General features: G+C 39.9%; 1 protein-coding gene across 1 annotated transcript in view; it reads right to left on the bottom strand.

The window, feature by feature from the left end:
* Positions 1-21,779, bottom strand: part of COL14A1 (collagen type XIV alpha 1 chain) — a 111,901-nt gene extending 90,122 nt beyond the window's left edge. Inside the window, exons 1-5 of the mRNA XM_030444292.1 lie at positions 21,492-21,779; positions 17,731-17,843; positions 11,907-12,023; positions 11,199-11,342; positions 7,955-8,041 (exon numbers count right to left, since the gene is read on the bottom strand). Of these exons, the coding sequence (XP_030300152.1) occupies positions 7,955-8,041; positions 11,199-11,342; positions 11,907-12,023; positions 17,731-17,809 (427 nt within the window). The 5' untranslated portion in view covers positions 17,810-17,843; positions 21,492-21,779. The remainder of the gene's footprint in view (positions 1-7,954; positions 8,042-11,198; positions 11,343-11,906; positions 12,024-17,730; positions 17,844-21,491) is intronic.
* Positions 21,780-23,301: the final 1,522 nt, after the last annotated feature.

Genomic DNA, 23,301 nt, shown 5'->3' with positions numbered 1-23,301 from the left:
ATAACTCCTACAGATGTTGCAAAGATGAAGTATTCAAGTCTCAGTATGATGTATATACATCTTTTAGGGAAACGTAGAGAGTAGCCTACCATTTAGACAAATGCAATCAATAGCTCTAAACTTCACTATACTTTTGGTGCAGACTTTAATTTACACATCGCCAAAAATTAATACTATCACACTGAGGTACTCCACAATGCTTAAATAACTTACCATACTTCCAAAGTCAGAAATGCTTCTCTCTCCCTATTCTGCAGCACCTAAGAAACTGATGCTAAAGATGAAGGGTCATGCCTAAACCTTGTGATGAAGGACAAGGTAGAAGTTCTTGAGCTAGCTAGTTCTGAGCAAGCTAACACATTCACCACAGTGTTGTACTGAACAATATCACTGCACTGCTGTCAGGTCTGTAGTAAACTTGGCTGCATCTGGTTCAGGCAACCCTTTTGATATTAAACTGCACTGAAACAGAAACAGAAAAAAGGTTAAGTAGAAACTTTAAGTAAACAAAACCTAAATTGATCAGTCATTGCTAAATATGGAATTACCAAAAGTCACGAGATAACTCCCTGGTGTCCTGGTGCTTTACCTATTGTGCAGCCTCATACCAAGCAGTTCTGTGTTTGCCTCTTGTAGAAGTCCAGCACAGCCCCAGAAAGTAAACATTAATTGTAGGGGTCTCTTCACATTAGTATCTTCCAAGATCATCAAGATGATTTTATAACTTGTACTTCCTTCACAACATGGTCTGTTTGTAGTTCAGACTGTTGTAGATTACTGAACAGGAAGTAATGAGACATGGGATGCAGGGAAGAGTATCTTGGGATTTAGTACCAATATGTTTAGGGAAGGGATCAGGCAATGAAAGGGAAGGACCAAGGTAGTTTGGACAGGAGCAAGCATAGGAAAATCAAAACATTAAGGGGCAAGAGAAGCCCATTCCACCCATTCAGGTGGCTGCTTAGTACTTGTTTGGCTTCACCCTGTGCCTGTTCACTCAATACCTGTTGGGACTACATGCTCAGCCTTGCTACCACCTCTATCTGGGGGTATGAAGCTGGAGCAACACTTCATGTTTCTACTGGGCTGCAGGATTCAGTGTTCCCTAACAACAGACAAAAAAATAATCGTATTGACAGAGGAAGACTCAAGTACTTTGCAGTAAACTTTGCTTCTACTCTCAGATTGCAGAAGCAGATTAATGTGCAAGGGCTGAGAAGATAAGGACTGTTCCGGAAGAACAGACTGGCAGTGGGAAAAAATGCCTACAGAGTATAGTTACCATCTCTTTCTTCTGCTTGTTCATAATACAAGAGCTAAAGTGCCCTCCAGAAAGCCCCAGGAGACACCGTTAGTAAGGCCAAATATAGGTTGCATAAAGGCATAGTTATTCAGTAAGTAATAATAAAAATGAAAAATGTCATGACTAAAACCAACATTTGCAGTTGCACTAGCCAGGATGAAGTGAGTAAAACTATGAAACACAGCCAACAGAGCAGAAGTTCAGAGGGTATTCATTCCTGTTGCTCTGTCAAATACCTCACAGCACTCATTTCACACTGTCTAGTAATACTTACTGAAGCATCTGACATTAACTAAACAGACAAGTTAATAAATTAGATAATTAGCCTCTTCTACTGAATATCATCTTAACATACCTCTCTGCAGATTTTTTCCTGCTCTGCTTAAATAGTGCCATTCAACAGCTACAGACTGAATCATAGGATGGTTTGAGACAGAAGGGACTTTAAAGATCATCTAGTTCTAACCCCAGTGCCATGGGCAGGGACATTTCCCAATAGACAGGTTGCCCAAAGCCACATTCACCCTGGCCTTGGACACTTCTAGAGGTGTTCAGCCTCCTTGGGCCACCTGTTCCAGTGTCTCAACACCCACACACTAAAGAATTTCTTCCCAGTATCTAATTTAAATCTACCATTGCCTCTAGTTCTATTGCTACATGCCCTTGTAAAAAGTCTCTCCACAGTGCTTATTTTCATTGAAGGTGACAGAAGTACTGGGAGAAGAAAGAAAATCAGTGTATTTTTCAAGTTTACTGCACCTCTCATTTCTATCACTATCAGACCCCAACTGCATGATTTATTATAATAGAAACCTCATATACATATATATATATATATACCATGTTGTTTTGAAGAATGATATGCTTTGTTCATTATCTGATAGGGTGCATAGCATTAGAAGAAAACAATACTAAAAAAGAAACATTTACTTTTAATGACTATAGCAATAATGTAAATAATAATACCCCCAAATTTAACAATGGATATAATAAAACCCAAAAAACTATCTCACTGCTAAACAGAATAACTTTGGCCATGTCTATGCAGTTTTTGCAGGCAGCTGAGAACTTTTCTACACGTGGACCAGGAATCTGAAAGTTATGTTCACATGAGAAACTTTAAGTGCTAAAGCTTTGAAATTTAGTACAATACAACCAAAATTTTCTCTGTGCCGCACTGAGTAGTAAAGGAAAGAGAGGACAGAAAAGAATTAGACACTCACCCAGCATCTAATTCTTCCACTTCCAGGTTGTCATTTCTATACTCATGACACAACAGATGAGCTATAAGTTTTTCTTCCTAAACTTCTACCTGCTTGTCTTAGTCTTCTACAATAAGAAACTCAGATCTAGCTTTTACTGTCACTTGATTTATCCTAGAGCTTCTTCCTGTATACTCTGTTTAGGCCAGGAACTGCAGGCAATAATCCCATTCTAAGGTCATCCAGCTGGCCCCACACTGGCCCAGGCAGATCAGGTAATATTCTGCCAGTTTGGTTCCAGCTATGTGGTAAAGGTGACCCCCCTCAGAAAGAAGCATGTAAGAGATTTAAAAAGCTGCAGTTCCCTCAAGATGTTTTAATGCAGCTACACATCACCAGATTTCCAAAGGAATTGGCAAAAAACCCACATCTGCCCCCAACCCCTTTGAGCAACCTGGTCTAGTGGAAGGAAGGTTGGAACTAGATGATTTTTAAGGTCCCTTCCAACCCAAAACCATTCCACCTTTCTATGATAATGGACTGACTCCAGGGATAGACTGTAATTTTCTGTTGAGAAAATTGAAGTAACTAGCATGTTCTGTGCTGCACAAGGAAGATCTCTGACCTCCCTACATGACTTTATTGCATGCAGTTTACAAGGAGAAAGTAACTATTACATTGCATCATACATAAATCATAGTCTTTCAAGGGAGCTTATTTTTCATCATTTTAACAGTCCACAGTCAGTAGAAGACTTATCCTGCAAAAATTTGATTCAGAAGAGAAATCTGGTCCATACTTTGTGCTGTTCTTAATCACCCCAATTTGAGATTTGCATAAGGGAATTTCTGAACAGGAAAAAGACTGTGTAAACACTTAACTTCACTGGTGCAATGATAGAGCACCTCTTGTATTGGGTGTCAGTACCCAGGTTTAGCAGCGGGGAGGCTGCAGGGGTGGTTTTTTTGAGGCCAGGAGCCACCCTGTGTTATCCACAGCTGGTGGCATCTTGGGGAAAACTATTTAAGAAAGGAAAGAAAATACCAGGCAGAGAGAAATGGAGGAGGAGGGGAAAAAAAGAATAAGAAACAGAAGAGGGAATCCCAAGGTCAGGCAAGGAGCTGCTCCACGGCAGAGTCGATATTCCCTGAAGCCTGTGGAGCATTCGCACTGGAAGAGAGAAAAAGTGTGAGAAGAAAGGAATGGCTGAGAAATCACTATGTCCTGATCATCCCCCAACATCCCTTTTGAACTGCTTGTCTACACTCTGAAGGGACTTGCACTGAATGTAACCTGCTGTGATAAGGGAGGAGGAGAGGAATCTGGAAGGAGGTCAAGTTGAGCCTGGGAAAGCGAGGAGGAAAGCTGTTATTTTAATGTTTGTCTTGTTTGTTTCCCACTACCCATATGAGCATTTTTTTTAGATTATTTTAATTGGCAATAAATTAAGTAAGTTTTCCCCCAGATGACTCTGTTTGCCTACCATGGTAATTGGTAAACAGTCTCCCTGTCTTTATCTCAACCCATGAGCTTTTTCATTCTTGTTCTTCCTATTTTCTTCCCCTTCCTGCTGAGGAGGGGAGTGAGCAAGCAGCTAGGTAGGAGTTCAGCTGCTAGTCTAGGCTGGACCCACAGCACCTCTCAACTAAAAGCCCTCAAAATAAAGCCCACAAGGAAGAAAAAAAAACCAAACTGGCCTTCAGTGTCTTGTTTTTCTTGGATGTTTGAATTTGATGGGTTTGAAATTGGCGACTAAAACCATTTCAGACACACAGAGAAAAAATCTGCAGAGAAAGGATAGTCGCATATTTGCCACAGAACATAATAAAAACACTGTGAATCTTCCCTCCCTGAAGGGATTTTATTAAAGAATCATCCCTAGAAGCTGTTTGAGAAACTGTTCAACATCTGAGAAGGTACAGAATGTATTAACCCCTGCCTCTGTACAGAAAGGAGCTTTGTACTTGAGGGAGTTGGAGAAGTGCCAGGGCACAAGTACTCAAATATCAGTGTGTGCTGAAAAGAGCTGTCTGTGAACTTTATCTCAACAGAGAGAAAGAGAAAAGGCTTCTGGCATTATTAATATGAGTGTGCAGCAGTGATAAATCTCTTAAGTTGGAAATTGACAGGCTCTGAAAAAATTAAAGAAGTTTCAAGAGTTGAAAGTGCTTGTGCAGAACAACTAGAGAAGGTTTCTGGAAATCAAACATAATCGAACATTTGATGGATGAATGCTAGACAAAAACCTGCATTAACTTGGCACAATGACATGACAGAATATACGCTGGAGGATTGTGATAAGAGAAGGGTACTTAAGAGCAGGAAAGAATGGAGTAAATCTTTTTAAACTACTTGAATGAGCAGGACACAATAGATGAAAAATTTTAATCCAGTTTACTCAAACTGCTGGAAAAATTACTAGCAAGACACACAAGCCACTGACTGAGTTTCATAAAGACAGAGCAAAACTCAAATACAAGATAGTTTAGAGACAGAAGGAAAAAAGATTTGGGAGGTCAGGAAAAGGCATCCACAGATCCCAGCACTACCTAGAGCCTCAGACAGTTGATTAAAAAATAGTGAACAATATTGCAGAATCAGTCCTCCAAACTACAGATGAAAATAAGAGTGAGAATCATCAAAACCACCTAGAATCATAAATATAGATATCCATCTTGTGAAGAGCTGGTTTCTTGAGTAGAAAGGTTATGGTGAAACCTTTTCACACAAAAATTGAAAATGAAATTTCTGGGGTGTATTCTGTGATTCCAAAGAAAATAACTAAGTATTTACAAACAATAAATTTCCATGATTGTGTCTTTTTTGTGTCTTTCAGGATACATGTAGATCAGATCACAAGGGTTACAATGCACAGACTGGACCTTGCATTATTGACACATACTTTTTCACACACATTGATAGTATTACCACACTACAATAGTTTTGTTTCAAAACATTGACTTTGGATTATCTGCCTATTAAATGCCAAATCTGTCCCAACAGTCACGCTGGGGAATTTTGCCAGGCAGTTCTCCATATGCAGGAGAACAACTGACAACTTTTGCAGGAGAATGACTGATAATCTCAGTCTCGAAAAGACACCCTAGGTTCTTATATAAATACCCTTCTGTAAGAAGTGGTGCAGATGTTCACAGAAGACACCTCTTTACATTAAAATTTGACTCTAATATTTGCAGAAATTGTGAAATGGGCTTTTGCTGTTCTTTCAGTCAGACAAGAGCAGAAGCCACTGACAGTACCACTGTGGACAAGGGTTGTCTTCACCTTATTTTGTGGGCAAATAATGCTCTTCTTTTCAGGTAAGATACTATACTACCTAATGATTTCTTTTTTACTGCTAATTCTTAAGGTCTTACCAAGATGATCAAGGATGTAATGCAGCCACATAATGTATCAGGGTTGCTATTAATTCCATCAAATTTAGCCAAATACTATATTGTTACAAAATCAATTAACTACTGGCCTGGATGCATTGGTTCATACTCAAATTGTTTCATGCTAAACATCTTCAAAGGACCAAGTTATTCTTCCTGGTTTTGCCATAAAATTCTGCTCTTATCTCTGTACTATATTTCTTTCACAGACTCTTTCTGATTTACTTTTTTTTATTCAATTTCAACTTGAGGTGGGATAGTCTTTATTTGTTAAACTAGGAAAGTTTTGATGCCATTAGTCTTTACGTATCAATTCCTAATTCACTTCTCTCCCAGCTACACATATTTTGCTGATGCTGCTATTTCTGCACATTTTTGCTCGGACTCTCACCCTACTCCCACTGAAGTCATTCGGTTGGAATCTCCATCAATTTGAATAATCATACTGTGCAAAGGAAAGAAATTTGCAATTGCTAGACAGTAGGAATAATTTATTACTTTACATTAAAATGTAGCTGAACTGGGAACAGAGCTAAACCAAATCAAGAATTCATAAAAATTAGCATAGTATTTTTTCTTTTTGGTCAGTTATGCTGATCAAGAAGTTTGTAGGCTTTGCCTTTTTTTCAATTTCTAGTAAAACCTGCTACAGTAAGTGTAAGGAAATAGCTTTTCACAAGTTCTAGATGGAGTATATTTTGTTCTAGTACCAACTGCCCTGATACAACTTTTTACTCATCTTCAGTTGTAGGAGGCAGAGGAAAGTAAAAGCTGAAGACTTTGCAAGTAAACAAGAATCCTATAAAAGAAAAGATTCCAGATCCCATCTCTTTTTGCCAGCTGTATTTTTGCTTCTACTCCATGAAAAAAGCATAAACTCTCTCCTACAGTCTGGCAGACACTTTCTTCAGCCTGCATGTAATAACATTTTCCTATTATGGGCCCAGTTTTCCCTCCTTCAACTTCTATCACATATTCTTCATTAAGAAAACAAATCAGATTTTCCTCCTTTACGTCTCTTACTTTGTCCAACTTAACCCTGCTGTAGACATGAATGACAGATCACCTAATTACTACCCCTTTATGCACTAGCAGGCATAGCTTGCTTCTTCAAGCACTGTAAATACTAACATTTTCCCCAATGCACCCAATGGGATGAATTCAAGGGTGCTTTGGCTTCAGAGATGCTGTCTGGAAACAAACTTGTATAGTGTTAATAGGTACAACATGACACCAGTATGTACACTATGATGAAAAAACCCTCTGGAGTTCAGAAAAACTTCCATGGGCTTTGGGTGAAATCTTTGAAATTGGCATTAGTAGGAGACAGAGCTAAAAGGGATGGATCTTGAAAATGTCCAATTTATTTACAGAAAGACTAAGATCACATCAAGCTATTCTCATCTGTGCTTGTTCTGCACATCATAAATAGCTACTGAAGGGAATAATTACTTTTGTGGTTACTTCATAAAGAAGATGTCACTTGAATTTTAGAATAACAAGAAATTGACTTATACAATAAGCTTGAAATAGACTTTATATCCATATAGTAGAAAGGCATCTCATGACAAGCAGTATCACATTTCAGCAGATTAGTTTGTTGCAACCAGACAAAATGAGCTCCTTTATTTTTCCCTCAAAGTACTTCAACTGTTTTCATATGTGTGACCAACATTAGGATGCAGTTATTAAGTTATAATGCACCTAATTACACAATAAGAGCAATTTTGACTTTAGTGGGAATTAATGCTGCAGGTCTGTCCTGCAACCAAGCTGACATGAATTCCTATGTATATACACACACATGCATGCCTGCAATTTGTTCACTGCTTGAAATGCACTCGGTGAGCAAGTACAGGCAGAGTGAAGAGCAACACCTCTGTTGTAGCAACTTTATAATATTTCCCAAAATACTGATTTTTCCCTTGTGTTTAACTTAGCCCTGGGAACCAGATTTAAGTAACAGAAAACGAAAATCCATACAATAGCCAAGTTAAATAAAAAAGCTAATTATTTTCAGAATATCACACAAATCATAAGTGTTATGGTCTAACCTTCTGGAGCTGGTTTACTCGCATTTGTTTTTTCTGGATCCTTCACCTTGGATTTACTTGTTTCTTTTCTTTTCTCAATATCTTTAACTGAAAAATAAGGAGGGGAAAATAGTCAAACTAGAAACAGTGCAGTCATAAGCCTTATGTCATTTTCTTCTTCCTGATAAAGAATTTACACACAGCATCTTGCAATAAGCTTAGATAACGAGTGACTGTTACTGGGTTTTCCCTCCCTCCCTCCCTTTGGGTTTGTTCTTTTCATGAATCTTTTCCCATCCTATAATCACTGAAGTTCTCCAAAGTGACTCTTCTCACATAGGAGAGTCCAAATACAGTGACATCAGCACCTAACCCCACAATGACAAGATCCAACACTGGAAATATAGTCCAGAAATTGGCAAAGCTAGCTGGTTGAAGTCCAGCATTACAGAGTTTCACTCCAAGCCATTCAACACAAAAACTCATAAGCCAGCTGTTATTACACTATCCTTCTAAAAGAATCAGCTTAGATCCCATGCCCAAATCTGTGTCCAGGGCACAAAATACTCCCATGAGAGCAAAGTTGCTCCAAAGTTCAAACTTCAACAGTTTCTTGTCCCACATGCGAGTGGGATACCTCCCTTATTATGTCTCAAATCTCCTATAAAAGTCAAACAGAACACTGCCTGATAAATAATTCCTAATACCACATTAGTAGTCAGTATTACTCTACTTGTAGCCTGAAAGATTCTGTCAAAATCATTGCTCCGGTCATGTATTAGGGAAAAACAAATCCTTTCAGAACTTCAATAGAATGCTAATTGGTGTCAATGCCCCAGCAGTCCACAATGGCCAGGAACAGCTTGACTGAATGAAACAGAGAAAATATTTCATAGAAAACAAAGTTCTACTCCAATTAAAATTTTTTATTTAGATTAGAGCTGGATCTTGACCAACATTCATCTAACCAGGCGCTGAGTGTCAGCCAGGATCAGTCTGTCTGTGCCACATCATTCAAAAAAAAACTGTGAGAAGGGGAAAGATGGTCACCTGGCTCTTGAAACATATGATACAAAATAGACACCTATTTTACAGAAGTAGAACCAAACCCAATAGTTTACCCAATAGTGTATGGAATATCTGCAAAAGTCAAAACTGTGCTGAGTTCCAATCCAAAATATAGGTCACAAGACCATCCTAAGGTCTTAGGGAGACAAAAAGCCACTGTCAAACATACAAGTGTGACCTTTTCAGTGTGACAATCCTCTTCAGAACTTATGGCCTTCACATTACACATACAGAGGAAGGAAAATTGGTGAAAAAAATAACCAAACTTTTGACTCCTTGCCTTACTAACACCTATGTGTACCTGTACATCACCTCTAGCCTTTAGCAAATATTTGTCAAACTGTTACAGAAGCAAACTCATATTCACAAGCTTGCTCAGGAGTCAGCTTTATTAAGGTAGATTTTTGTTATTAATTAGGTTAGATATAAAGCCATGATGACACTAGGTCTTACTCAGAAGTCTGGATTTAACCCTTACCTACACAAGTCTCCAAATAAAATAAAAGTGCTGAGATAATTAGAGTACTGCTTTGAGAAGACACAAAGATTGAGCTAAGGAGCTGCTTGATGGACTTCTCTAATATTAATGCTGTTGAGCAGCAAGTTTCCAGAGAAACAGTATAAAAGTCTAAAAATGCTTCATGTCACATCCTGACAGATTTCCAGATTTGGAAAAGCCATTTCTAACTGTCAAAATTCCAGTCACACAGGAAGAGCAGACAAGAAGTCACTAGTTTTACTCATATATTTACAGACCAAAAAACTTACCTAGTGGCATGTTTTTACAGATGAATTTGTAAAGAAAACTATTCTCCAGTTATCTTTGTGAATTACATACTATGTACAGTAACTTACAAGGAGTGCCAGAATAAGAATATATATTTGGCCTTAGAAAGAGGGAAACTGTTTTAACAATGAAGTTACATTGTAGGCTTGAGAATTCTTTGTGCACCAGCTGCAATTTAACAGCATTAAAAATGTTCTTCCAGTTCACTAAATGAGAGTTCATTCTCAAAGGTTACTATGTGTTTGACCTTTTTTTCATCTCAAGACTCTGTGACCATGTGTCAGAGAAAGAGAGTAAAACATGAAATATAGGATAGCATTAAAAAAATTTAAAAAAATATTTTTGTATATATGCTGTATCTAGTTTTATGCATGCAAGGCATTGTCAAAGGAAACCCCAGCCTCATTAAGTATATGTTTTTACCTGTGGCAAAGAAATAATATGCTAAGGAGAACATAACTCCAATATTCTTAAATTGAGTTGTAAGCTCTACTTTCCCTGAAGAACAGAAGTAGTTTTAAAAAACAGCCACATCTAATATTATAAAAGCTGGTGTAGTTTTCTGTGGGCTGCTCTGTAATGCTAAAGTAATTTGTGGTTTTGTGGGTTTCCTAACAGGGATAGAACTTAAAGAAGTTGCAGTGATGAAAAGCTAGAAAGACTTTGATATGCACCACAACAACCACACAAAATATTTTATCCTGTGCTGGTTCTAAGTGAAAGGATGGCTTTAGAAATGCTAGTGAGAAATATTCAGTAGGCTTTCACTTGTACTTCCACACACTGTCACATTTTTTTCTTCATCAACCAAATCTCCACTGATTATATTTAACTGACCCGTTTCAGATTCAGATCAATACAAATCAGCTAAGACATATATATCACTATGATATAAATAGTAAGAGTATGTGTAGGTCAGATAAAAAAAGTCTTTAATTTGTAAGCATATTTGACAGCTGAAGACCAGTAAGAATTTAGCCTTTCAGGGTACCATTGACCTAGCAACTAGTTGCCAGTTGGCACAGCTATAAGAATATTTTAATAAAAAGTTGGATGAAAGGAAGAAAAATTTTTTAGTGTCATAATATAGTACTTCCCTGATTGTTTCCACTCACTGAAGATTCTCTTCCATGAGATACTGGCTAATTTCATAATGGAACGGGGAAGAAAGGGATTCCCAAACCAATGGAAACAAGGATAGTCCAAAGCAAGAATCTGTGCAAGACTGCCTGGATCAGTTCAAACCTCCAGCTGTACATTTACCAGTTAATATCTGTGTCAGTTAATATCTTCAACCACAGAATAAACTGCTTTTCCATTGTCCCACTTAGTGTCAGACTTTATCACAATTTTGTAAGTTACAGAAAACATCTGATAAATTCTGCACGCCAGGCATAAGAAGACACATACTTCTGAACTGGCCTTGTGCTGGCTTACTCTCCTTATCTTCACTGAATGCAATGATCTGAAGGGCATAGGTTTGATCTGGAATAAGACCTTGAATAATTGCTTTGGTTGCAGTGTTTTGAAGAATTAATTGGTTGGTCTTTCCACCTGGAAGAGAAAAAAAAATCCACAAATATTTAACTTTATTTTCTTCTCTTATAGTATGGTAAACGTAATCCCTAAAAACTACTTCTAGGTCTGAAATGACATAACTGTTCCCACTTTTGGGACAGAGGGCATCCTAGAAAAGCAAGAAATCAGGCAGCTTGACCAAAGACATAGACCTGTTTTCTTACATAGAAACACTCTAAAATCATTTAATTAGACTGTTGTATCTGGGCCTCATGGAATTGCCACATTAGCCCACACAACTATTAATTAATAAAGCAACATTTAGCAAAAAAAATGTCAAGTTTGGTAACATCATACTCAGTCTTTCACAGTGCTTTGTGATTGGCTGCCAGTTCTGTCCCCATCATACCCCCCACATCATCCCTGAACACCCTCTTTGCCCACTTCCTTTGATCATGGAAATTCTCATACTTGGTTATCCACAACTTTCTTACAGTTCCCTCATCCTCAAGGATGACACTAGCTTCAGAAAGCTGTTCAGCCCTAGGATGACTGTCCTTTCTCCTTAGAAAAAAAATAACTTGCAGATTTTTGCTTTACCTGAACTTGGAGTGACAAGAAGCTTATATCCAGTGAATTGCCCTTTTGAGGCTTTCCAAGAGATCTGTACACTGTCAGGACTCACTACATTATATCTTAATCTTGTTGGTGGGGACACTGCAAGTGGGGAAAGAAAACATTTTAAATTCAAATAAAAAGCAACCGTAGATTTTAAACAAAAATATAAATAAAAACATACAGGAAGACAACACAAAATTTTAATTATAAGGGATGCAAGTTATTAAAAGTCACATACATCAGTTTATTAGTTTGTAAAATTAGAGCCCCAGTGTACTACTTCCCACAGACATACCTTTTTATTTATCTCTTTATAAAAACAAACTAACAACCTAACAGTGGAAGGCAGAAAGACAAACAGTGTTAGATGTTAAGACTTTAGTTTAGCAGACAAAGCTTGTAATAAAAATGCTCTTTGTTAATATATGGGAATATAAAATGCTCTCCTTGCTTACACTGACAATATGTACTACCTAACCTCCTTCCCCTCCCATTACTGTAGGTGTTTCCCCACATTTCAGGTCACTCAGGGCCAAATTTTCAAAGTCTTGTGAAGACACAGTAACCAAGAGGAAAGATGGATATGCACAAGGCAGAGGGAATATTAGCTGCTCAATTTGCAAACCTGGCCTGAGCAGCCAACACACTTGCCCAGATGCAAGCACTGCTTCAGTTTCATCAAGAGTAGCAGGCATGCAAAGACTAGTCAAGATTTAGACAGGGGTGGAGGTGGCAAGCAAATATGTTTTCTATTTATATTGCACTATCACCTAGGTTTCAAACAGAAGCAGCAGGTGAAATGAATAAAAGTATGAAATGATTGAGAAAGAGGTGATATTTCAGTGAAGCAATGCACAGAGGAATAAGTGGAAAATGTACCCTATGTTGTTACTGCAGCATCAGCAATGCTGTGCTCATGAACACTAATTGGTCTTTCACAACTTGGCATCTCTCTGCTCAGGCAAACTCCACTGGTGCTGGACAACACCCTACACAGAATTCCAGCTTTCTTCCAGGGAACCACATCCATCTTGTGCAGCAAACAGCTAAAGCAGAGCTGTTGGGTGCACAGCCTGGGGTGTCCAAGGCTGGCCATACAGGGAAACCTTGATACATTTGAATAGGGTTTGGCCCACAGAAAACAAACTGATCTAGGGGAAAAGGCAGCCAAGGATGCTATCCAGAGGCTGAGCAAACTCCTCTATCAGCCTTACCCCTTCTCTACCCCTTCTCCTTCCACTACCTGAACTTTGTAATTCATTTTCCAAGCCCTCGGTGTCCCTGCCACTACCATCCTTACAGTTTCTGTTGATGAACCCAAGAAACAAAAGAAATCATCTGAAGGGGAGAAAAAGCACTTTCTTTGCCCCAGGGACCAAGATAGCTCTTAATTGACTATGCTCATGCCTGCAGTTTGTTGTTACACTAGATATAATAAGCCAATAATTCCCATGATATTTTAAGATTTAGGGATTACAGCATATGGAGCATCTGAGTCAAGAGGCAGAACGTGCTGTCCAACAGTTCTGGTCTCTCCATTTGACCTGCTACAGTCAATGCAACTCTGGCACTAGAAGCAGCCAAAGACCTGTCCTGGACCAACTACTTTTTCCTATTCTTTTTCCAAGAGCTGGGGGTGGAAGTAATAAAGAAGGAAAGAGGCAGAGTGTAGATTTTAGAGATTTGGGGTGGTGGTGGTGGTTTGTTGCTTTTTTTTTTTTTTTATGCCATCTAATAGTATAAATCTGGAGGTTTAATACAAGAGATGTGTTGCTTTGTGTCCAGTCTCTCAGTCCCTACAGGACACTTGCCAGAGCAAAGGCAAGTTTTGCAGGTTCTACCTTGGGGGACACAGCATCAGAACACAGAAAAGAGAGTATGCCAGCAGTAAGAACAGCTTAGGAACACCTCCACACTCTCAAAGACTTTGGAGAACAAACTCAAATAGAGAGGCAAGAGGACAGAAACAGCAGATAACACACCAATTTCACACAAAAAATTGTTCTGATTGACAGCACTGTGCTTTTACACAGTGCATTTCCCCAGTTGCTGGGCATAATCTTCAGACTGCCTATCACATCCCTATCACATCCCTGAAGTTCAGAGAGACTGCAAGCAAGAGTGTGTAAAGGAATCACTGCAAACACAGAGACATTCTTTGAAAATTTGGCCCTTGTATTGTAAATTGTTTTGCTGGGCAGGTTTCTGCAGGAACATTCAGCATTGTAGTAAAATGACAAGGACTGTGGCAAAAACTTTTGAAAGACAAGCAGACTGTAGTTATGGATTATAGCTTGCAATTCATTCTGAAGATTCATTCTGTCTTTGAGCTATACATAAATCACAATGATTTAGGACTGAATGAACCTAAACGTTCACGGAATATGCAGTAACTTTTACTATTTATTTCATCTAAGAAATAGCAAACGTTTGAACAGTGAGAGTATGCAAGTATCAAAATGCTGTACATTTTACCAAGATTAAGTGGTAAATTTGCATGGGGATTAAGAGGCAGAGCAGAGAGCATTAAAATAAAACCAAGAATTGACAAAAAAAGCTCATGTCTTAGAATTTCAGACTTCATTTTCTCTGCCATCTTCTTTCTTCCCCTGCCATTCCATTCTGCCCTTTCAGCTTTACAGTTTATGAAAGCAACTTCTAACAAAGAAGCATATGTCTGGCCTAATTGCTATTAACCATCACCAAACCAGGTAAATTCTGGAAGCCCTTAAAAAACAGCCACAGATCTTACAAGCAAAGAAAGACAATCACCAAAAGTTCTTCTGTTTACTACAGAGTTATAATGTCAAAGACTAGAAAAGTGGTGCCAGAATAGTCTTTACATAACTAGTCAATTTTCACTGGGTACTTTGTGTCAAAGGTGGCAGTGCAGGGAAAATGACATTCCCCCACAGCAATTAACCAGAAGGAAGAAAAGAATTATTCACCAAACATACTCAACTGTGTCTTAGTTGTGCAAAGACTAATGTTCTGGCACAGAAAAGTACATATAGCTAAGGAAGTTAAAAATCTAATACTTGAACAAACAACAAAATATTGATGGGAGTTACTACACATTCACCAACCTGAAGTGGATTATCTTTATTTCTTTGGACCTTTATTGTCTGTGGAACAAAATCTCACTTCTTGCAGAAAGGGGAAAAAAATTAATCCAAGCTGAGTCAGTTAACTGGTAACAAGCTCTAGCTACTGATTTTTAAGTGGTTTTACAGGAATGCAAAAGTGAATGGCCATCAGCAATATTAGAGCAGTCACTCAAAAGAAAACTACTGACAAGTTCAAGGCTATGGTTTATGCCCCCAGATAAATTAGCACTACAAATACCCTTGAGAACAACTAGGGAAAGAGTGTTTTGAACTATTCAGTGCCTTAATGAAGGAGGAAAATAAAAGAAAATTGCATTTTTGCAGCTCTTTAAAATTGAATAGTAACTAAACCTTGTGGCTTCCAGTATACTTTTGCCATAACAATTGAACAAGTTAATGTGTATGCAATTACATTAGTAACACATGGAAATTATTACTACACAAAGAAAAGTTTCTATCTTTAAATACAGAAAGTTACTGATGTTACATTATGAATAAATGGAACATTCTAAAGTATTTTTCTTGCCCAGCACTATTTTGGTGTGCTATGCAAGACACACAAAAGCTGGATTTTTTCATTGCTGTTGTTTAAGTGACATTATGCTGAATGAGGAAGATGCTGAAGTGATGAAATCATTGCTGTTGTGTAAACACTAAATGGTACTATGTGGCTTATAAGGCATTCAGGAAATAAATAAGATAAAACCATATAGCTAAACACAGATGACTCCACAGCTGAAGGAATAAGTTGTATCTTCAGGCATGTTGACTCAAAGTCTCCCAAATATATTCTCCTTTCCAAGAAATCATATGACACACCCTTACTGAGCAGCTCTGCTATAGGAAGGAAACATAAACTGGAACTAAAACCAGTTCTTCCTACACCTTGGTAGAGTGTAGAATTTCTTAAAGCAGACAAACACACTGTCAGTGCTGTATTAAACTGTAAAAGCTTACAGTGCAGCAACCTTGAGAAAAGTAAGGATTAGAAAAACATTACTTTCTATGCAGCAGAAGATACTTTTATTCTGTGAATATAGAATAGAGGCTTCATATCACCTCTTTCAATAACACAGCAGTAATTTTGGGCCAAGGCAATAGTCCACTTAGGTTAGTATCACACTGCTGTCAGTACCCAGCAGCTGATGCTTGCTGAAAAAGTAAAAGAACAAGGGTAGTATTGTTCTTTATTCATTAAGCATACCAATTCTAGCTTCTGCTGGTGTTAGGATTGTAGAAAAAACTCTCTCTGTCTTTCATTTCATTGTATTAATAGCTTGAGTTTTCTCCTTTACATATGACCAAATAAATTAATAATAATAAAAAAAAAAGAGTGAGTGGAAAAGTATGGTTTCCAAGCTCAAGGAATTTTGCAAAACTTTCTGGAGATGTATCCCAATCCCCAATCCTGTTTCACAAATCTTAACCATATGTATTAAGACTGAAATACACAGAGGACTCAGCATATGCTTTGCTTTATTTGCTTATTAAGTCATAAACATTCTGGACCTGATTTCTGACCAGAACTGATGGATTGAACATTTGGAACATGTATATCTTCATTCACCTCACATCGCCCACATCAAATATTACTGTTTACATGTGTCCCTAAGTTGTGGGAGAGGCTTGTAAAACATTCTCAGATTCCTAAATATCCAAGACAGTATGGTATGCTTCCTCTTCCCCAGCACTTGAGAGCCACGAAGACCAGGCAGCATTGCCACTGGCATTTACCAGAACCTGAAAAGCCTCAGGTTGTCACTAGTCTCTGAATGTGCTCATGAATAATGCAGTATGCAAAAGGCTTTACAAGAGTCCCATCATCAAATTCTGCTCCCAGTTATGCCTATGCAGCCTCATAAAAAAAGGATTAAATAAAAATGAAGTTGAGAGAAACATCTTTATTCAGAAACCAGAAAAATTAATTGGCTTTTTTCCTCTTCTCTTCCCCAAGAAATAAGATACATTTTCTCTAGAAGTCAGACCACTGTGGGAAGCATACAACCAGCCTACAATCTCAACAGTATCTTTTAACACCCACAATTGAAAAACAAACAAACAAAACCAAACCAAACAAAACCAAAACACCACAAACTTGCAGATGTAGTCTCTGACATTTAACAGTCCTGTGAATATTGGATGATGCACGTGGTATGTATAGTAGGTACCATTCCAACAAAGAAAAAAAATATATTCCATACAAACTTAGTATCATAGCTGGTCCTTCAAACTTACTTGATTACATAGAGAACAGTCACAGCAATTTCACAGAATCACAGAATGGTCTGGGTGGGAAGGGACCTTAAAGATCACCTAGTCCCAACTCCCCACCATGGGCAGCACCATCTGCCATTAGAGCAGGTTGCTCCAAGCCCCATCCAACATGATTAGTACTTTAATGTAAACAAGAGTTTAAAAAAACAACCAACCAAACAAAAAAGTTTTCCATATAACTAGTTTTCAGACACCTGAATTTGAAGAGACATACTTTTTAGATACTAGTTTCAAAGAGTGCACATGAACAAATAATTCTACACATACACACAGCCCTGCCCAAAATCAGCAGCAAAACTCCCACTTGATTTCACTAGTACTAGATCCACATGCTACAGAGAGGGAAGTTACACTTGCATTTGGAATAAGAAAGTCTATTTCTGCACATCAGAGTGAAAGGCTCCATCTTCTTATTTGTGACTTACCTTGGCCTTGGGCATCATTGATGAAGAAAACTAAAAAAGCCAAGAGGAAACAGCTCTGTATCTCATACCGACAAAACATCTTCTTCCCTTTGATAAACACAGTATCAACAGGTCTGAAAATACATAGAACAAAAGGATTTATTAAACATGCAAGAATAAGGCATCCACTGTAATGAAAAAATAGACAAAATCTGGATGGCAATTAAAAAAAAAAAAAAAAAAAAAAAAAAGAGGAATTTGCCATAGATGTCTGTGGAGCCAAGACCACCCTGACAATTTTATAGCCAAAGTATATTTTAACTGAAAGGGACAAAGAACCCCATTTGGACTACTCAACAGTTCTGAAAATTCAGCCCTTGTGAAGAGAAAACTGATATTCTTTGCTAGGCATACATGAGTACTGGAAGTAGAGTTTCTATGCATAACAGGGTAAAATTGATATCTCTATACAATCCAGTGGTACAAGAACCTCATCAAGATACTTCCAGTAGAGAACTATGAAGCTCACAATAACCAAGCAGGACTAAAACCATTATTCAATGTGTATACAGAGGACATCCAGACTAGGATTTTACATTATGAATTTCAGGATTCTATAGTTTAAAAAAATGTGATGAGAACAACCCTGCAAGCCTACCATAAAACAGTATATATGCTTTAAAAAAAAAACAGTGAAAGAATCATGGATCAGTTCTACGAAGCAGTTTTGCACACTACTTTTCAAAAAAAAAGCAAAACTACCCTCTGAGGAAACACAAATCCTCTGCTTACTATCCTCTACAGCCAACTTCATTTTTCATTCTCCTCTCTTATTCAAGTCATTCTGTGCTCTATGTTGTACCACCTGGCACTTACTGACTAGAGTAGACACAGCTCAGAAGCCATAAAGGGTATCAGATGAGTGAGTAAGCATTAATTCTATTCATGGCTAATGCAATGGTCAAAAGTATTTACCCTAACTTAATCAGTTAGGAGCATCAACACTTTAGAGTGCAGCACTGAGAGCACTCAAAGTAGTCCTAGGTGAACAAGTAGTGTTGGAGGAAGCAATTCTGGTTCCAAAGAACAAGTTCCAGAGGGGTAATTTATCTGCCCTGGGAAGCAAGATTAAGACCAGTATGCATGCCATTATCTGGACTTGGCCTTTAGCAGTTTCCTATATGCTTACTCAGTATATACAGAAATACCTCTCAAGGTACATCAACATGTTCATAATATCATGCTTACAAACTTTTACCTATCAATAATCTGTACTATACTAGTTTTAGTAGATTTTATGGGCTAGGAAGAATTTTTGCTGCCCTCTCCTGTTTGCATTTTACAGGAGAAGTAAATTGAGATGATTAATAGTAGATTCCTTGCAGTTAACAAAGAGACAGCATCTGAAGTTTTACTTTGGTATATTTTCATTTAGTATTTGTTTTGAAGGTGCATCCTATTTACCTCCTTTGTAAGTTTCTCTAGTTTTCCCAAGATACCATCACTGAATTTGCTTTCCATGGTTTGTCTTCTGAGGAAGGCACAAAGCAAGTAGTTCAAACACTATCCAATATAAAAGGCAGACCTAAGTACCTTAAGCACTATTAAACAAAAAAGAGAATAAGACCTACATCTCTTTCTCTCTTTAAGTACTTACAATTTGCTATAGTTATCCTAGGACATCGTAGGTCTACTGCTGCAAATCCCAGTCATAAATGCTTGACTTGCCATCTAGAAACATGTATGGGACTTTGTCACTGGGAATTCCACCTCAGTTTATCAACAAATTTCACATTACTTAAATGTTTTCTGAATTCATCTCTTATGGTACAAACCTCCCAAGGCAGAGACAAATGGCTGAATGCAACAACAAAAATGTGCACCAAAAACTGTCTTAGCAAATGTCCTCTGGCTGGAATTCAGAAACCTGAGCCAAGTGCTCAGGCTTCTTATTCCATGAACAGGACCAGAGGCCCAGGGGCTGGATCCAGACTGGCCAGCACAGTCAGACGACAGTTGCTTAGTGACAGGAAATAAAAAAAACTAAGACAGTTGGGTCTTAAATACTCTGAAATACACCCCTTGTGTGTCTCCCATGGGGTATCAAGGCTTCTTCCTTCACTCCGGAATACAGCTTGGGGCAAGTAAATGTAGATTCTTTACAGAGGAGCATGCAAGCAACTGATCAACACAGTCACCACTGACGATGTGTGGATTTCTTTAATGTCTGAGTCATTAATGTCTGGGTCTAATGTCACATGCAAAATATTCATTCATGGTGGTGGCACAACTCCCTATCTGCTAGGTTTTATATAAACCCTCTACCAAAATAAAGGCTATAAATAGTTAATTGATTGGTAATCCTGCACAGAAACACTTTCTGCTGCTGCTTTTAGAGAAAAAACATTGCACAGAGAGAATTTATTGGGATACATCCAACTGGTGTTGGATGAACCAGGCACAAACTGACCTCTGCAATGCACCCCGCTTGAAGGTTCACTTAACTAAGGCAAAGCAACCACCAGCCTGCAGCCACCTTGTGGCTGTCACCATCTGGGAGTAAGAAGAAATATGCTATTCCTCCTGATTTTTATCTATTCCACTTTTTTTTTTATTAACGACTTGGTAAAACATTTATCTGACAGAATAACCCTGGCAGCAGAAAAAAAAACCAATCCAGGAGTCCTCCCCATGCTGAGGTCCCCGTTCTCCTGTGTGCCCACAGCTCCTTTCCCGGGTGGGGTCCAGGCTGGCTGCCTGGGACACCTGCAAGAGACCTGGGGTCAGGGCAGCTTCTCCCAAGGGAACAGTCTCCCTTTGGACCTCCCAGCCCGGGAGAAACACGACGCGTATCTTCGTGCTCCGTCCCCAAAGCAGCCAGGCTAGAGCCGCCCTCCTAAACTGGAGCCCGGGGTTTATTTCTCCTGTCTCGGTGGTTCGGTAAGGAGCAAGGTGACCCAGAGCCCACCCGCTGCCTGGGAACAGGCACAGGGTTCTCGGGTCTGCGTCCCGCTGGGAGAAAGCGAGAGTTCGAGCTGCTCCGGCACCACTGCGGCCCCTCGGGAGCCGCCGGGCCCGCCGCCATGGCCGCCACCCCCACACGGGAAGGGCTGGAAGGCGGCGGAGCGGGATGCCGTCCCGGCGCTCGTAGGCTCCCTTGAGGTGCCACGACCCAGCGGGAGAGTTTCGTTAGGCTCACCACAGCCCCCGCAACACGGTTAACAAACACGGCGCTGCTCCTGACCCTCAGGCTAATTCCACCCCAAGTTAAGAAAGGGGAGCGGGGAGCTCCTTGTCTCCGCCGAGCTGAGGCGAGGGACGGGACGGACTCTGTGGGCTGCAGGGGCTGCCCACCGGGAAGCCCTCCGCCGGGAGGGAGAGGAGCCCCGGTGCCTGCCCGGGCAGCCACCCACTCAATAACACCCTGCGGGAGCCGGGGCGAAGCGATCTGCCTCGACGTGCCGAGGGAAGGAGGCAGAATGCACCCCGGGGCGCCGCGAGCAGCAGCCAGACCCTCCGTTTTAAAATGTGTCTAGTTATATTTAAATTATTATTATCTTCAAAAGTAAGGCTTTTGCAAAAGTTTATAAGAGGCTTCCCTTCCCCGCTTGCCACCTCTCCATCCCCTTCTCCCTCACCCCGCTCTCTTTCCAGGGATGCCAGGGCAGGTGGGTTGGAAGCGCTCCTGTCCCGGACCTTCCGCCCGCTTCTCCTCTTCCGAGCCAGCCCCCCGCCCGCCTAGCCCGAGCCGTGGAGGGAGAGGAAGCAGAGCTCACACCGACCTGTGCGGGCATCAGCGGGGCAGCAGCCCGTGGGGTGCGGCGCGGCCGCTCGTTTTCACGCGGGGCTGCGGTAGAGCCGCTTCCCTCCCCTCTGGCAGCGCTCCCCCTCGCTGCGCCGCATCCGATATCAGACGAAAGGGGAGCGAAAGGAGGCGGGCAATTATAGAGCAGAAGGTGGAAGAAGAGGGGGGGAGAGAAGGGGGAAGAGGCATGAACGATGCCGGAGATCCATCCCCCCGCCCCTAGCCCCAGCTCCGTGGCGAGGGCGCGGCCAGGTGCGCGGGAGGCAGGGCCGGGGCGGAGGGGGTCGGGCAGCGTTACCCGCGCAGGTGCTGTACTTTCCGGTGTCTTCTCTCGTCAGGTTTTGATACCTTCTAACTCATTTTATTGTCCCCGACGGTATTCGTTCACTTCGTTTTCTGTGATTTTAAGGTGCCTACTCCGCAGTACGGCTTGGAATGCGAGTGTCACCCGGTGCCTGGTACTGCGATGTGTGGATTAATGTTTCATCAGGGTAATATTAAAGTGCTCCGGTACTTTTCTGGCTTAGTATAAGCCTTCATTAAAAGTGTCATAGTATTTATGCACGTACATTTTTGCCATACACATGGACACTACAATGGGGACGTGGAACTGCAGAATCTATATTCATATAGAAATATGAGTTTTGCTATGGTATACTCTAGTGGATTTACAATTAAGTCTAATTTCACAAAGTTTGTACATCACTAGAATTGAAGAGGTAGATGAAAATATTCATTACAACATGACTGGTCATCTGCATAAAATTACAAATGAATTCACTGAAGGGCTTCGGTTAAGAAAGAACGAGGTAGGTGCAGCAGACACGTGCATCCCTTTCTTCGTGTGAGTACGAGCCTCTTCCAGGGAAGGGGAAGGCAGCAAGTCTCAGGGAGATGACTGTGACTGAATCTGCCTGCCTGTCAAGCCGGACCTTCAGTTACTGAGTAGGATTCCTGCAGACTCATCCAAATTCACACATCTATCTTTCCATTGAAACTGCAGAAGCATTTGAGCTCTGAAGAAGTGCTTTTAATCCAGTTGTTTTCTACAGCAAATGTTTAAAAGCATTCTCAAATCTAGAGAGCATCTCCTGGATCCAGGAATCCGGGAGATCCATCATCACAGCACACTACAGCTGCTGTGTGCAGTGGGCAACACCTGTATCAGTCAGAAAGACAGTAGCTCACAAGAAAACAATTTCTAATAACTGTTCTGAAGAAGTAAGATGATCAGCTGATCATCAAATGTGACACATTTTGTAGCTTCTCAGTCCCTAATTTATATATTTAACTTAGCTATAATAAATTAAACTTAACAATAAAATCCAGGAGACAAGGAAGCAGATGGCTAGATCTATTTGCAATGCCATTGAAGACTCTGTAAGTGTAGAGAGATAAATCAGCATAATGCATGACTGCTTCCTGGCTCATGTATTTCAGGGTAGGACAAGACTGCCGAAGGGAGAGTCTGGCTCCCTCCCTCTCTCTCTCTTTCCACCCCCCCACCCTCACCTCTCCAGGATTTACAGTGTAATATGCAAAGTCCATGAGCACCATCCTGTGGCTGCATCCAGTCAGAGTACTGAGTTTTACAATAAAAAGTCTTGAGGATCCCACTGAGCAGTAAATAGGTTCTTAAACTGTCTACAGCTTTCAAGTTACTTCAAATACTTTAATTTGGAGTAATTTGTTTGCATCAGCTATTAAACTAATATTTAAAATGCATACAAATATACTGTTAAAAGTAACCCTGTTGTTGTATCAATTTATTTTCCTGATTTCCAATG

The sequence above is a fragment of the Calypte anna genome, chromosome 2, assembly GCF_003957555.1.
Source record: "Calypte anna isolate BGI_N300 chromosome 2, bCalAnn1_v1.p, whole genome shotgun sequence".
In the NCBI taxonomy this organism is placed as follows: domain Eukaryota; kingdom Metazoa; phylum Chordata; class Aves; order Apodiformes; family Trochilidae; genus Calypte; species Calypte anna.
The sequence above is the reverse complement of the archived record's forward strand: the minus strand, read 5'-3'. Positions and strand labels throughout refer to the sequence as shown.